The 17,500-nt window shown below is 47.9% G+C and overlaps 1 protein-coding gene across 2 annotated transcripts in view; it reads right to left on the bottom strand.

Annotated features, from left to right (window-relative positions):
• The window catches only part of LOC106588030 (palmitoyltransferase ZDHHC1), a 55,519-nt gene that overhangs the window by 29,512 nt on the left and 8,507 nt on the right, over positions 1 to 17,500 (bottom strand). Inside the window, exons 4-7 of one of the 2 annotated variants that reach the window (XM_045708272.1) lie at positions 12,824 to 12,925; positions 6,121 to 6,245; positions 5,787 to 5,942; positions 358 to 479 (exon numbers count right to left, since the gene is read on the bottom strand). In XM_045708272.1, the coding sequence (XP_045564228.1) occupies positions 358 to 479; positions 5,787 to 5,942; positions 6,121 to 6,245; positions 12,824 to 12,925 (505 nt within the window). The remainder of the gene's footprint in view (positions 1 to 357; positions 480 to 5,786; positions 5,943 to 6,120; positions 6,246 to 12,823; positions 12,926 to 17,500) is intronic. The other variant, XM_045708273.1, reaches the window with a different exon arrangement.

Here is a 17,500-nt window from a genome sequence, read left to right as displayed (position 1 = left end):
TCAACTGAAAGGTAGCCATTTTGTCCCTTGGTATCCAGAGACTGAGGACCACAAGTCAACTGAAAGGCAGCCATTTTGTCCCTTGGTATCTAGAGACTGAGGACCACAAGTCAACTGAAAGGCAGCCATTTTGTCCCTTGGTATCTAGAGACTGAGCACCACAAGTCAACTGAAAGGCAGCCATTTTGTCCCTTGGTATCCAGAGACTGAGCACCACAAGTCAACTGAAAGGTAGCCATTTTGTCCCTTGGTATCCAGAGACTGAGGACCACAAGTCAACTGAAAAGGTAGGATGGAAGGAAAGAGACAATCCTCAGTGCATAAAAATGGTCCTCCCATTTCCCTGGGTCAGTGTACCTTCATGAGGTTGGTTTTAGGAGGAGCTGCTTGGTTCCCCTGTACTCCTTTACTGATGTCTCTGGACTCCTGGCGATGCCTCTGTCTGACGATGTACTCATATGTATTCAGACGGTTCCACACTGTAAACAGAGAGAGAGGAGGGTTAGTAATACACACACACACACACACACACACACACACACACACACACACACACACACACACACACACACACACACACACACACACACACACACACACACACACACACACACACACACACACACACACACACACACACACACACACACATTGAATCTCGTGAAATGTTACATCCAGGATCATCAACTAGATTCAGCTACAATATGTTGTTTTTTTTATTGTGTGGACGGTCGGAAGGCCAGAACATAAGACAAATTCATTTGTAGATTACAAATTGATGCAAAAATCCCAAACAGATATTATATTTGATAAATTAAAATAAAATATCTAATGTTGATTACATTGATACACAATCGCATCTCTCTGTTTATCAGTGGAATTACTTGAGAACAGATTTCCTTAAAATAAAATTATTTTGAGGTGAATTCCTCATCTTTTATGTCGAAAAACAAATTATAATTTTTTTTATCTCAGAAAAAATTTGACGGGCCAAATAAAATTGTCCGCGGGCTGAATTTTCTGCCAGTTGACCATCTCTGCCTTCCATCATCAAAGTTAAGGAAGCTGCCTTGCTCTCTCTATGGACACAGTAGCAGGCGACAACACAGTGGATAGACATCCCTCCTACGCCCCCTTGTGGTACCTCTCTACATTACAGGCCTGTTTTCTCAAAGCACCTGTCGGAGTGCTGATCTGGGATCAGGTTCCCCTTCTTATTTATTATTATATAAAATACTAACCTGATCATAGATCAGCACTCCTACAATGAAAGGCTTTGCTCCCATACAGTCTAGTGGGGGACTAGAGTAACTCCCCATGGCCCCTTCCTCCCTATGGCCCCTCCCTCCTTCCCTATGGCCCCTCCCTCCTTCCCTATGGCCCCTCCCTCCTTCCCTATGGCCCCTCCCTCCTTCCCTATGGCCCCTTTCTCCCTATGGCCCCTCCCTCCCTCCCTATGGCCCCTCCCTCCCTCCCTATGGCCCCTCCCTCCCTATGGCCCCTCCCTCCCTATGGCCCCTCCTTCCCTATGGCCCCTCCCTCCCTATGGCCCCTTCCACCCTATGGCCCTTTCCACCCTATGGCCCCTCCCTATGGCCCCTCCTTCCCTATGGCCCCTCCTTCCCTATGGCCCCTCCTTCCCTATGGCCCCTTCCTCCCTATGGCCACTCCCTCCCTATGGCCCCTCCCTCCCTATGGCAGCTAGCAGGTCTGTGAGTGGCTTGTTGTTCCAGCCCCAGGGTATTGTTTACACTGTGTTATACTGTGATGGGGCCAATTAGGGCTTGTTGTTCCAGCCCCAGGGTATTGTTTACACTGTATTGTACTGTGATGGGGCCAATTAGGGCTTGTTGTTCCAGCCCCAGGGTATTGTTTTCACTGTGTTATACTGTGATGGGGCCAATTAGGGCTTGTTGTTCCAGCCCCAGGGTATTGTTTTCACTGTGTTATACTGTGATGGGGCCAATTAGGGCTTGTTGTTCCAGCCCCAGGGTATTGTTTACACTGTGTTGTACTGTGATGGGGCCAATTATTTCATTGTCATTGTGTGGAACAGGAGGCCCCAGGGAAACAGTATATTTATACTGAGTGTACAAAACATTATGAACACCTGCTCTTTCCATGACAGACTGACCAGGTGAAAGCTTTGATCCCTTATTGATGTCACCTGTTAAATCCACTTCAGTCAGTGTAGATGAAGGGGAGGAGACAGGTTGAAAAATGATTTTTAACTGAGACATGGATTGTGTTTGTGTTCTGCCTTTGAACGGCGTATGGTAGCAGGTGAACAGCGTATGGTGGCAGGTGAACAGCGTATGGTAGCAGGTGAACAGCGTATGGTAGCAGGTGAACAGCGTATGGTAGCAGGTGAACAGCGTATGGTAGCAGGTGAACAGAGTATGGTAGCAGGTGAACAGCGTATGGTAGCAGGTGAACAGCGTATGGTGGCAGGTGAACAGCGTATGGTGGCAGGTGAACAGCGTATGGTGGCAGGTGAACAGCGTATGGTAGCAGGTGAACAGCGTATGGTGGCAGGTGAACAGCGTATGGTGGCAGGTGAACAGCGTATGGTGGCAGGTGAACAGCGTATGGTAGCAGGTGAACAGCGTATGGTGGCAGGTGAACAGCGTATGGTGGCAGGTGAACAGCGTATGGTGGCAGGTGAACAGCGTATGGTGGCAGGTGAACAGCGTATGGTAGCAGGTGAACAGCGTATGGTAGCAGGTGAAGAGCGTATGGTAGCAGGTGAAGAGCGTATGGTAGAAGGTGAACAGCGTATGGTAGCAGGTGAACGGCGTATGGTAGCAGGTGCCTTTCAACAGCGTATGGTAGCAGGTGAACAGCGTATGGTAGCAGGTGAACAGCGTATGGTAGCAGGTGCCTTTGAACAGCGTATGGTAGCAGGTGAACAGCGTATGGTAGCAGGTGAACAGCGTATGGTAGCAGGTGAACAGCGTATGGTAGCAGGTGAACAGCGTATGGTAGCAGGTGAACAGAGTATGGTAGCAGGTGAACAGCGTATGGTAGCAGGTGAACAGCGTATGGTAGCAGGTGAACAGAGTATGGTAGCAGGTGAACAGCGTATGGTAGCAGGTGAACAGCGTATGGTAGCAGGTGAACAGCGTATGGTAGCAGGTGAACAGCGTATGGTAGCAAATTAACCACATATGGTAGCAGGTGCCTTTGAACGGCGTATGGTAGCAGGTGAACAGCGTATGGTAGCAGGTGAACAGCGTATGGTAGCAGGTGAACAGCGTATGGTAGCAGGTGAACAGCGTATGGTAGCATGTGAACAGCGTATGGTAGCAGGTGAACGACGTATGGTAGCAGGTGAACAGCGTATGGTAGCAGGTGAACAGCGTATGTTAGCAGGTGAACAGAGTATGGTAGCAGGTGAACAGCGTATGGTAGCAGGTGAACAGCGTATGGTAGAAGGTGTCTTTGAACAGAGTATGGTAGCAGGTGAACAGCGTATGGTAGCATTGTGAACAGCGTATGGTAGCAGGTGAACAGCGTATGGTAGCAGGTGAACAGCGTATGGTAGCAGGTGAACAGCGTATGGTAGCAGGTGAACAGCGTATGGTAGAAGGTGTCTTTGAACAGCGTATGGTAGCAGGTGAACAGCGTATGGTAGCAGGTGCCTTTGAACGGCGTATGGAAGCAGGTGAACAGCGTATGGTAGCAGGTGTCTTTGAACGGCGTATGGTAGCAGGTGAACAGCGTATGGTAGCAGGTGTCTTTGAACAGTGTATGGTAGCAGGTGAACAGCGTATGGTAGCAGGTGTCTTTGAACGGCGTATGGTAGCAGGTGAACAGCGTATGGTAGCAGGTGAACAGCGTATGGTAGCAGGTGAACAGCGTATGGTAGCAGGTGAACAGCGTATGGTAGCAGGTGAACAGAGTATGGTAGCAGGTGAACAGAGTATGGTAGCTGGTGAACAGCGTATGGTAGCAGGTGTCTTTGAACAGCGTATGGTAGCAGGAGTCTTTGAACGGCGTATGGTAGCAGGTGAACAGAGTATGGTAGCAGGTGAACAGCGTATGGTAGCAGGTGTCTTTGAACGGCGTATGGCAGCAGGTGAACAGAGTATGGTAGCCGGTGAACAGAGTATGGTAGCAGGTGAACAGAGTATGGTAGCAGGTGAACAGAGTATGGTAGCAGGTGAACAGAGTATGGTAGCAGGTGAACAGCGTATGTTAGCAGGTGAACAGAGTATGGTAGCAGGTGAACAGCGTATGGTAGCAGGTGAACAGCGTATGGTAGCAGGTGAACAGAGTATGGTAGCAGGTGAACAGCGTATGGTAGCAGGTGAACAGCGTATGGTAGCAGGTGTCTTTGAACAGCGTATGGTAGCAGGTGAACAGCGTATGGTAGCAGGTGAACAGCGTATGGTAGCAGGTGTCTTTGAACGGCGTATGGTAGCAGGTGAACAGCGTATGGTAGCAGGTGTCTTTGAACGGCGTATGGTAGCAGGTGAACAGCGTATGGTAGCAGGTGAACAGCGTATGGTAGCAGGTGAACAGCGTATGGTAGCAGGTGCCGGGCGCAGCGGTTTGAGTGTGTCAAGAACTGCAACGCTGCTGGGTTTTTCACACTCAACAGTTTCCCTGTGTGTATCAAGAATGGTCCACCACCCAAAGGACATCCAGCCTTCTGGTGTCCAAGGTAACCAGAGCAGGCAAATCACGCACGCACGCACGCACGCACACACACACACACACACACACACACACACACACACACACACACACACACACACACTGTTGCTATGGAGCTGGTTGTATTCACTGGGGATAATGCTGCTGTTGCTATGGAGCTGGTTGTATTCATTGGGGCTAATGCTGCTGTTGCTATGGAGCTGGTTGTATTCACTGGGGCTAATGCTGCTGTTGCTATGGAGCTGGTTGTATTCACTGGGGCTAATGCTGCTGTTGCTATGGAGCTGGTTGTATTCACTGGGGCTAATGCTGCTGTTGCTATGGAGCTGGTTGTATTCACTGGGGCTAATGCTGCTGTTGCTATGGAGCTGGTTGTATTCCCTGGGGCTAATGCTGCTGTTGCTATGGAGCTGGTTGTATTCCCTGGGGCTAATGTTGCTGTTGCTATGGAGCTGGTTGTATTCACTGGGGCTAATGCTGCTGTTGCTATGGAGCTGGTTGTATTCACTGGGGCTAATGCTGCTGTTGCTATGGAGCTGGTTGTATTCACTGGGGCTAATGCTGCTGTTGCTATGGAGCTGGTTGTATTCACTGGGGCTAATGCTGCTGTTGCTATGGAGCTGGTTGTATTCACTGGGGCTAATGCTGCTGTTGCTATGGAGCTGGTTGTATTCACTGGGGCTAACGCTGCTGTTGCTATGGAGCTGGTTGTATTCACTGGGGCTAATGCTGCTGTTGCTATGGAGTGGTTGTATTCACTGGGGCTAATGCTGCTGTTGCTATGGAGCTGGTTGTATTCACTGGGGCTAATGCTGCTGTTGCTAAGAGAGGTAGATATGATTTACAGAATCAGGTTGACATGTTAATGACCAAAGTGTACACTGTGAGAGATTCTGACTAAAGTATAAAGTTCAAAGTTAGTTCTATAAATGCTTAGTCGGTAGGTAAACGTTAGATATAAATGCGAGTTCTTGGACTGCCCAAAGTGAGCCAGCTAGATAGATCTTACTGAGGCACAGTATGTACGTGTGTAAACAGAGTAGATGTCCCAGCAGACAGACATACAAAGGACCAGCCAGCCAGAGACAGCCAGAAACATGAAGTATAAAGCAGATTTTAAAACTCACTGAGGTAGAAGTGGAAGCAGAGTAGATGTCCCAGCAGCAGAGCAGAGAGCAGGCCCAGGGCGATGGTGATGCCAGCCAGGACAGGGATGACTGGACCTGCTGTGGAGACCGGAGCCACGGGCAGGAAAACAAACCACACCACCGTCTCATTGTTCACTGTGAGGAGGACAAGACGGGGACATCAGAACAGACTTCAGGAGGGGACACAGAGAGCTAGTCTTGTATTGCTGAGCAGAGAGACAGACAACATAGGGACATCAGAACAGACTTCAGGAGTGGACACATATAGTAAAATCTCTCACTCTCTAATAATAAAGCTGATAGATTGATTTACCTTGAAAGTGTTTATCACTGCGCAGCTTTGAGGGATCCAAGAAGAACTCGATGAAGATGTAACTGGCGATGGCCACCACCAGGAAAACACCCAGCAGAGCAGAGATCACACTGTTCAGGAAGAGCCTGGGGTAGAGAGAGGGGATAGGGTACATGAACACAGAGATACCACTGTTCAGGAAGAGCCTGGGGTAGAGAGAGGGGATAGGGTACATGAACACAGAGATACCACTGTTCAGGAAGAGCCTGGGGTAGAGAGAGGGGATAGGGTACATGAACACAGAGATCACACTGTTCAGGAAGAGCCTGGGGTAGAGAGAGAGGATAGGGTACATGAACACAGAGATACCACTGTTCAGGAAGAGCCTGGGGTAGAGAGAGGGGATAGGGTACATGAACACAGAGATCACACTGTTCAGGAAGAGCCTGGGGTAGAGAGAGGGGATAGGGTACATGAACACAGAGATCACACTGTTCAGGAAGAGCCTGGGGTAGAGAGAGGGGATAGGGTACATGAACACAGAGATCACATTGTTCAGGAAGAGCCTGGGGTAGAGAGAGGGGATAGGGTACATGAACACAGAGATACCACTGTTCAGGAAGAGCCTGGGGTAGAGAGAGGGGATAGGGTACATGAACACAGAGATACCACTGTTCAGGAAGAGCCTGGGGTAGAGAGAGGGGATAGGGTACATGAACACAGAGATCACACTGTTCAGGAAGAGCCTGGGGTAGAGAGAGGGGATAGGGTACATGAACACAGAGATCACACTGTTCAGGAAGAGCCTGGGGTAGAGAGAGGGGATAGGGTACATGAACACAGAGATACCACTGTTCAGGAAGAGCCTGGGGTAGAGAGAGGGGATAGGGTACATGAACACAGAGATCACACTGTTCAGGAAGAGCCTGGGGTAGAGAGAGGGGATAGGGTACATGAACACAGAGATCACATTGTTCAGGAAGAGCCTGGGGTAGAGAGAGGGGATAGGGTACATGAACACAGAGATACCACTGTTCAGGAAGAGCCTGGGGTAGAGAGAGGGGATAGGGTACATGAACACAGAGATCACACTGTTCAGGAAGAGCCTGGGGTAGAGAGAGAGGGGATAGGGTACATGAACACAGAGAGGGAATGATGGGAGGTTAGGATATGATATATTGTCTATACCAGCTATAGTAGTGAAGGGTGAAAAAGTCCAGAACACGATGGCTAGTTACATACGTTGAAGTGAACACTATGGCTAGTTACATACGTTGAAGTGAACACTATGGCTAGTTACATACGTTGAAGTGAACACTATGGCTAGTTACATACGTTGAAGTGAACACTATGGCTAGTTACATACGTTGAAGTGAACACTATGGCTAGTTACATACGTTGAAGTGAACACTATGGCTAGTTACATACGTTGAAGTGAACACTATGGCTAGTTACATACGTTGAAGTGAACACTATGGCTAGTTACATACGTTGAAGTGAACACTATGGCTAGTTACATACGTTGAAGTGAACACTATGGCTAGTTACATACGTTGAAGTGATCACTATGGCTAGTTACATACGTTGAAGTGAACACTATGGCTAGTTACATACTTTGAAGTGAACACTATGGCTAGTTACATACGTTGAAGTGAACACTATGGCTAGTTACATACGTTGAAGTGAACACTATGGCTAGTTACATACGTTGAAGTGAACACTATGGCTAGTTACATACGTTGAAGTGAACACTATGGCTAGTTACATACGTTGAAGTGAACACTATGGCTAGTTACATACTTTGAAGTGAACACTATGGCTAGTTACATACGTTGAAGTGAACACTATGGCTAGTTACATACTTTGAAGTGAACACTATGGCTAGTTACATACGTTGAAGTGAACACTATGGCTAGTTACATACGTTGAAGTGAACACTATGGCTAGTTACATACGTTGAAGTGAACACTATGGCTAGTTACATACTTTGAAGTGAACACTATGGCTAGTTACATACGTTGAAGTGAACACTATGGCTAGTTACATACGTTGAAGTGAACACTATGGCTAGTTACATACGTTGAAGTGAACACTATGGCTAGTTACATACGTTGAAGTGAACACTATGGCTAGTTACATACGTTGAAGTGAACACTATGGCTAGTTACATACGTTGAAGTGAACACTATGGCTAGTTACATACGTTGAAGTGAACACTATGGCTAGTTACATACTTTGAAGTGAACACTATGGCTAGTTACATACTTTGAAGTGAACACTATGGCTAGTTACATACTTTGAAGTGAACACTATGGCTAGTTACATACGTTGAAGTGAACACTATGGCTAGTTACATACGTTGAAGTGAACACTATGGCTAGTTACATACGTTGAAGTGAACACTATGGCTAGTTACATACGTTGAAGTGAACACTATGGCTAGTTACATACTTTGAAGTGAACACTATGGCTAGTTACATACGTTGAAGTGAACACTATGGCTAGTTACATACTTTGAAGTGAACACTATGGCTAGTTACATACGTTGAAGTGAACACTATGGCTAGTTACATACGTTGAAGTGAACACTATGGCTAGTTACATACGTTGAAGTGAACACTATGGCTAGTTACATACGTTGAAGTGAACACTATGGCTAGTTACATACGTTGAAGTGAACACTATGGCTAGTTACATACGTTGAAGTGAACACTATGGCTAGTTACATACGTTGAAGTGAACACTATGGCTAGTTACATACGTTGAAGTGAACACTATGGCTAGTTACATACGTTGAAGTGAACACTATGGCTAGTTACATACTTTGAAGTGAACACTATGGCTAGTTACATACTTTGAAGTGAACACTATGGCTAGTTACATACGTTGAAGTGAACACTATGGCTAGTTACATACGTTGAAGTGAACACTATGGCTAGTTACATACGTTGAAGTGAACACTATGGCTAGTTACATACGTTGAAGTGAACACTATGGCTAGTTACATACGTTGAAGTGAACAAGGGAAGCTTTTCCCACTGACTTATTCAGTCAGGAGACAAACAATCAGTCCTAGTAGTGTGGTAGCTGAAGGTCATGAGAGACGAGGACTTCAGAGTGACAGTCTATCAACGGACAAGATACTTTCATTACAGATAAACACAGTGTTGTTATGATGCTGTGAAACACGAGCAGTACTCTGTGTTACGACCTAAAGTCACCAAGGAGAGCATTCTAACCTCCTGGCCTAAAGTCACCAAGGAGAGCATTCTAACCTTCAGGTCTAAAGTCACCAAGGAGAGCATTCTAACCTTCAGGTCTAAAGTCACCAAGGAGAGCATTCTAACCTCCTGGCCTAAAGTCACCAAGGAGAGCATTCTAACCTTCAGGTCTAAAGTCACCAAGGAGAGCATTCTAACCTTCAGGTCTAAAGTCACCAAGGAGAGCATTCTAACCTTCAGGTCTAAAGTCACCAAGGAGAGTATTCTAACCTTCAGGTCTAAAGTCACCAAGGAGAGTATTCTAACCTTCAGGTCTAAAGTCACCAAGGAGAGCATTCTAACCTTCAGGTCTAAAGTCACCAAGGAGAGCATTCTAACCTTCGAGCATAAAGTCACCAAGGAGAGCATTCTAACCTTCAGGTCTAAAGTCACCAAGGAGAGCATTCTAACCTTCAGGTCTAAAGTCACCAAGGAGAGCATTCTAACCTTCAGGTCTAAAGTCACCAAGGAGAGCATTCTAACCTTCAGGTCTAAAGTCACCAAGGAGAGCATTCTAACCTTCAGGTCTAAAGTCACCAAGGAGAGCATTCTAACCTTCAGGTCTTAAGTCACCAAGGAGAGCATTCTAACCTTCAGGTCTAAAGTCACCAAGGAGAGCATTCTAACCTTCAGGTCTAAAGTCACCAAGGAGAGCATTCTAACCTTCAGGTCTAAAGTCACCAAGGAGAGCATTCTAACCTTCAGGTCTAAAGTCACCAAGGAGAGCATTCTAACCTTCAGGTCTTAAGTCACCAAGGAGAGCATTCTAACCTTCAGGTCTAAAGTCACCAAGGAGAGCATTCTAACCTTCAGGCCTAAAGTCACCAAGGAGAGCATTCTAACCTTCAGGCCTAAAGTCACCAAGGAGAGCATTCTAACCTTCTGGTCTAAAGTCACCAAGGAGAGCATTCTAACCTTCAGGTCTAAAGTCACCAAGGAGAGCATTCTAACCTTCAGGTCTAAAGTCACCAAGGAGAGCATTCTAACCTTCAGGTCTAAAGTCACCAAGGAGAGCATTCTAACCTTCAGGTCTAAAGTCACCAAGGAGAGCATTCTAACCTTCAGGTCTAAAGTCACCAAGGAGAGCATTCTAACCTTCAGGTCTAAAGTCACCAAGGAGAGCATTCTAACCTTCAGGTCTAAAGTCACCAAGGAGAGCATTCTAACCTTCAGGTCTAAAGTCACCAAGGAGAGCATTCTAACCTTCAGGTCTAAAGTCACCAAGGAGAGCATTCTAACCTTCAGGTCTAAAGTCACCAAGGAGAGCATTCTAACCTTCAGGTCTTAAGTCACCAAGGAGAGCATTCTAACCTTCAGGTCTAAAGTCACCAAGGAGAGCATTCTAACCTTCGAGCCTAAAGTCACCAAGGAGAGCATTCTAACCTTCAGGCCTAAAGTCACCAAGGAGAGCATTCTAACCTTCTGGTCTAAAGTCACCAAGGAGAGCATTCTAACCTCCTGGCCTAAAGTCACCAAGGAGAGCATTCTAACCTTCAGGTCTAAAGTCACCAAGGAGAGCATTCTAACCTTCAGGTCTTAAGTCACCAAGGAGAGCATTCTAACCTTCAGGTCTAAAGTCACCAAGGAGAGCATTCTAACCTTCAGGTCTAAAGTCACCAAGGAGAGCATTCTAACCTCCTGGCCTAAAGTCACCAAGGAGAGCATTCTAACCTTCAGGTCTAAAGTCACCAAGGAGAGTATTCTAACCTTCAGGTCTAAAGTCACCAAGGAGAGCATTCTAACCTTCAGGTCTAAAGTCACCAAGGAGAGCATTCTAACCTTCAGGTCTAAAGTCACCAAGGAGAGCATTCTAACCTTCAGGCCTAAAGTCACCAAGGAGAGCATTCTAACCTTCAGGCCTAAAGTCACCAAGGAGAGCATTCTAACCTTCAGGTCTAAAGTCACCAAGGAGAGCATTCTAACCTCCTGGCCTAAAGTCACCAAGGATAGCATTCTAACCTTCAGGTCTAAAGTCACCAAGGAGAGCATTCTAACCTTCAGGTCTAAAGTCACCAAGGAGAGCATTCTAACCTTCAGGTCTAAAGTCACCAAGGATAGCATTCTAACCTTCAGGTCTAAAGTCACCAAGGATAGCATTCTAACCTTCAGGTCTAAAGTCACCAAGGAGAGTATTCTAACCTTCAGGTCTAAAGTCACCAAGGAGAGCATTCTAACCTCCTGGCCTAAAGTCACCAAGGAGAGCATTCTAACCTTCAGGCCTAAAGTCACCAGGGAGAGCATTTTAACCTTCAGGCCTAAAGTCACCAAGGAGAGCATTCTAACCTTCAGGCTTAAAGTCACCAAGGAGAGCATTCTAACCTTCAGGTCTAAAGTCACCAAGGAGAGCATTCTAACCTTCAGGTCTAAAGTCACCAAGGAGAGCATTCTAACCTTCAGGTCTAAAGTCACCAAGGAGAGCATTCTAACCTCCTGGCCTAAAGTCACCAAGGAGAGCATTCTAACCTTCAGGTCTAAAGTCACCAAGGAGAGCATTCTAACCTTCAGGTCTAGGACACATCTCGTTTTATCGTAGCGCTTTAGTCACACAAAACAATACAAATGTGGCCATTATTCACTTGTTTTTTTCGCAAGCTCATTTGAAATGGAAAAACGTAGCTAACATGCTGACCAACGAGCGTCTGCGTAGCCAGGCGCTAAAATAAAACTTTGTTGAATCAGCTAAACCTGCCCAATGCTAAACCTGCCCAAAGCTAAACCTGCCCAATGCTAAACCTGCCCAAAGCTAAACCTGCCCAATGCTAAACCTGCCCAATGCTAAACCTGCCCAAAGCTAAACCTGCCCAAAGCTAAACCTGCCCAATGCTAAACCGGCCCAATGCTAAACCGGCCCAAAGCTAAACCTGCCCAATGCTAAACCTGCCCAAAGCTAAACCTGCCCAATGCTAAACCTGCCCAAAGCTAAACCTGCCCAATGCTAAACCTGCCCAATGCTAAACCTGCCCAATGCTAAACCTGCCCAATGCTAAACTTGCCCAATGCTAAACCTGCCCAATGCTAAACCTGCCCAATGCTAAACTTGCCCAATGCTAAACCTGCCCAATGCTAAACCTGCCCAAAGCTAAACCTGCCCAATGCTAAACCTGCCCAATGCTAAACCTGCCCAAAGCTAAACCTGCCCAAAGCTAAACCTGCCCAAAGCTAAACCTGCCCAATGCTAAACCTGCCCAATGCTAAACCGGCCCAAAGCTAAACCTGCCCAATGCTAAACCTGCCCAATGCTAAACCTGCCCAAAGCTAAACCTGCCCAATGCTAAACCTGCCCAAAGCTAAACCTGCCCAATGCTAAACCTGCCCAATGCTAAACCTGCCCAATGCTAAACCTAAATTTCAGACCCCGCTCTATACAACCTATACTGTGGTGAGATAGAGATGGAGAAAGAGATATATATATATATATCTATAGATATATATAGATATAGAAGAACAAAAAGATAGATACTGACCAGTAATTCCTGCTCCCCACACAGTTGTTGAGCCACCTGCAGTGATGGTCAAAGCTAGCAACACACTTGTTACAGGCACTGCAGTGTTTGGATTTGGGGCCCCTGCAACACACCACACACGTCTCAGCAGAGGATAGAAACACATATTCATACACAATGTGACTGGCCCTGAGCATTACAGACCCCCAGGGCAGGGGTCACCATATGAGCAGGTAGTTATGGGCTGCTAGGCTTATGGCTGTTTCTCCTCACTCATGACAGATGAAACATTATGTTGACCTGCTGCCTGGTCAGCCTGAAGGTATAATCAAATATAGATGTAAACAGAGAACATCCCTGGTCATCCCTACTGCCTCTGATCTGGAGGACTCACTAAACAGAGAACATCCCTGGTCATCCCTACTGCCTCTGATCTGGAGGACTCACTAAACAGAGAACATCCCTGGTCATCCCTACTGCCTCTGATCTGGAGGACTCACTAAACAGAGAACATCCCTGGTCATCCCTACTGCCTCTGATCTGGAGGACTCACTAAACAGAGAACATCCCTGGTCATCCCTACTGTCTCTGATCTGGAGGACTCACTAAACAGAGAACATCCCTGGTCATCCCTACTGCCTCTGATCTGGAGGACTCACTAAACAGAGAACATCCCTGGTCATCCCTACTGCCTCTGATCTGGAGGACTCACTAAACAGAGAACATCCCTGGTCATCCCTACTGTCTCTGATCTGGAGGACTCACTAAACAGAGAACATCCCTGGTCATCCCTACTGCCTCTGATCTGGAGGACTCACTAAACAGAGAACATCCCTGGTCATCCCTACTGCCTCTGATCTGGAGGACTCACTAAACAGAGAACATCCCTGGTCATCCCTACTGCCTCTGATCTGGAGGACTCACTAAACAGAGAACATCCCTGGTCATCCCTACTGTCTCTGATCTGGAGGATTCACTAAACAGAGAACATCCCTGGTCATCCCTACTGCCTCTGATCTGGAGGACTCACTAAACAGAGAACATCCCTGGTCATCCCTACTGCCTCTGATCTGGAGGACTCACTAAACAGAGAACATCCCTGGTCGTCCCTACTGCCTCTGATCTGGAGGACTCACTAAACAGAGAACATCCCTGGTCGTCCCTACTGCCTCTGATCTGGAGGACTCACTAAACAGAGAACATCCCTGGTCGTCCCTACTGCCTCTGATCTGGAGGACTCACTAAACAGAGAACATCCCTGGTCGTCCCTACTGCCTCTGATCTGGAGGACTCACTAAACAGAGAACATCCCTGGTCGTCCCTACTGTCTCTGATCTGGAGGACTCACTAAACAGAGAACATCCCTGGTCGTCCCTACTGCCTCTGATCTGGAGGACTCACTAAACAGAGAACATCCCTGGTCGTCCCTACTGCCTCTGATCTGGAGGACTCACTAAACAGAGAACATCCCTGGTCGTCCCTACTGCCTCTGATCTGGAGGACTCACTAAACAGAGAACATCCCTGGTCGTCCCTACTGTCTCTGATCTGGAGGACTCACTAAACAGAGAACATCCCTGGTCGTCCCTACTGCCTCTGATCTGGAGGACTCACTAAACAGAGAACATCCCTGGTCGTCCCTGCTGCCTCTGATCTGGAGGACTCACTAAACAGAGAACATCCCTGGTCGTCCCTGCTGCCTCTGATCTGGAGGACTCACTAAACAGAGAACATCCCTGGTCATCCCTGCTGCCTCTGATCTGGAGGACTCACTAAACAGAGAACATCCCTGGTCATCCCTGCTGCCTCTGATCTGGAGGACTCACTAAACAGAGAACATCCCTGGTCATCCCTGCTGCCTCTGATCTGGAGGACTCACTAAACAGAGAACATCCCTGGTCATCCCTGCTGCCTCTGATCTGGAGGACTCACTAAACAGAGAACATCCCTGGTCATCCCTACTGCCTCTGATCTGGAGGACTCACTAAACAGAGAACATCCCTGGTCATCCCTACTGCCTCTGATCTGGAGGACTCACTAAACAGAGAACATCCCTGGTCATCCCTACTGCCTCTGATCTGGAGGACTCACTAAACAGAGAACATCCCTGGTCATCCCTACTGCCTCTGATCTGGAGGACTCACTAAACAGAGAACATCCCTGGTCGTCCCTACTGCCTCTGATCTGGAGGACTCACTAAACAGAGAACATCCCTGGTCGTCCCTACTGCCTCTGATCTGGAGGACTCACTAAACAGAGAACATCCCTGGTCGTCCCTACTGCCTCTGATCTGGAGGACTCACTAAACAGAGAACATCCCTGGTCGTCCCTACTGCCTCTGATCTGGAGGACTCACTAAACAGAGAACATCCCTGGTCGTCCCTACTGCCTCTGATCTGGTGGACTCACTAAACAGAGAACATCCCTGGTCGTCCCTACTGCCTCTGATCTGGAGGACTCACTAAACAGAGAACATCCCTGGTCGTCCCTACTGCCTCTGATCTGGAGGACTCACTAAACAGAGAACATCCCTGGTCGTCCCTACTGCCTCTGATCTGGAGGACTCACTAAACAGAGAACATCCCTGGTCGTCCCTACTGCCTCTGATCTGGAGGACTCACTAAACAGAGAACATCCCTGGTCGTCCCTACTGCCTCTGATCTGGAGGACTCACTAAACAGAGAACATCCCTGGTCGTCCCTACTGTCTCTGATCTGGAGGACTCACTAAACAGAGAACATCCCTGGTCGTCCCTACTGCCTCTGATCTGGAGGACTCACTAAACAGAGAACATCCCTGGTCGTCCCTACTGCCTCTGATCTGGAGGACTCACTAAACAGAGAACATCCCTGGTCGTCCCTACTGCCTCTGATCTGGAGGACTCACTAAACAGAGAACATCCCTGGTCGTCCCTACTGCCTCTGATCTGGAGGACTCACTAAACAGAGAACATCCCTGGTCGTCCCTACTGCCTCTGATCTGGAGGACTCACTAAACAGAGAACATCCCTGGTCGTCCCTACTGTCTCTGATCTGGAGGACTCACTAAACAGAGAACATCCCTGGTCGTCCCTACTGCCTCTGATCTGGAGGACTCACTAAACAGAGAACATCCCTGGTCGTCCCTACTGCCTCTGATCTGGAGGACTCACTAAACAGAGAACATCCCTGGTCGTCCCTACTGCCTCTGATCTGGAGGACTCACTAAACAGAGAACATCCCTGGTCGTCCCTACTGCCTCTGATCTGGTGGACTCACTAAACAGAGAACATCCCTGGTCGTCCCTACTGCCTCTGATCTGGAGGACTCACTAAACAGAGAACATCCCTGGTCGTCCCTACTGCCTCTGATCTGGAGGACTCACTAAACAGAGAACATCCCTGGTCGTCCCTACTGCCTCTGATCTGGAGGACTCACTAAACAGAGAACATCCCTGGTCATCCCTACTGCCTCTGATCTGGAGGACTCACTAAACAGAGAACATCCCTGGTCATCCCTACTGCCTCTGATCTGGAGGACTCACTAAACAGAGAACATCCCTGGTCATCCCTACTGTCTCTGATCTGGAGGACTCACTAAACAGAGAACATCCCTGGTCATCCCTACTGCCTCTGATCTGGAGGACTCACTAAACAGAGAACATCCCTGGTCATCCCTACTGCCTCTGATCTGGAGGACTCACTAAACAGAGAACATCCCTGGTCATCCCTACTGTCTCTGATCTGGAGGACCCACTAAACAGAGAACATCCCTGGTCATCCCTACTGCCTCTGATCTGGAGGACTCACTAAACAGAGAACATCCCTGGTCATCCCTACTGCCTCTGATCTGGAGGACTCACTAAACAGAGAACATCCCTGGTCATCCCTACTGCCTCTGATCTGGAGGACTCACTAAACAGAGAACATCCCTGGTCATCCCTACTGTCTCTGATCTGGAGGATTCACTAAACAGAGAACATCCCTGGTCATCCCTACTGCCTCTGATCTGGAGGACTCACTAAACAGAGAACATCCCTGGTCATCCCTACTGCCTCTGATCTGGAGGACTCACTAAACAGAGAACATCCTTGGTCATCCCTACTGCCTCTGATCTGGAGGACTCACTAAACAGAGAACATCCCTGGTCATCCCTACTGCCTCTGATCTGGAGGACTCACTAAACAGAGAACATCCCTGGTCATCCCTACTGTCTCTGATCTGGAGGACTCACTAAACAGAGAACATCCCTGGTCATCCCTACTGCCTCTGATCTGGAGGACTCACTAAACAGAGAACATCCCTGGTCATCCCTACTGCCTCTGATCTGGAGGACTCACTAAACAGAGAACATCCCTGGTCATCCCTACTGCCTCTGATCTGGAGGACTCACTAAACAGAGAACATCCCTGGTCATCCCTACTGCCTCTGATCTGGAGGACTCACTAAACAGAGAACATCCCTGGTCATCCCTACTGCCTCTGATCTGGAGGACTCACTAAACAGAGAACATCCCTGGTCATCCCTACTGCCTCTGATCTGGAGGACTCACTAAACAGAGAACATCCCTGGTCATCCCTACTGCCTCTGATCTGGAGGACTCACTAAACAGAGAACATCCCTGGTCATCCCTACTGCCTCTGATCTGGAGGACTCACTAAACAGAGAACATCCCTGGTCATCCCTACTGCCTCTGATCTGGAGGACTCACTAAACAGAGAA

Source organism: Salmo salar, chromosome ssa26 (genome assembly GCF_905237065.1).
Source record: "Salmo salar chromosome ssa26, Ssal_v3.1, whole genome shotgun sequence".
NCBI classification, from domain to species: Eukaryota; Metazoa; Chordata; class Actinopteri; order Salmoniformes; family Salmonidae; genus Salmo; species Salmo salar.
Note: the sequence above shows the minus strand (reverse complement) of the source record. Positions and strands in the feature narration are given on the sequence as shown.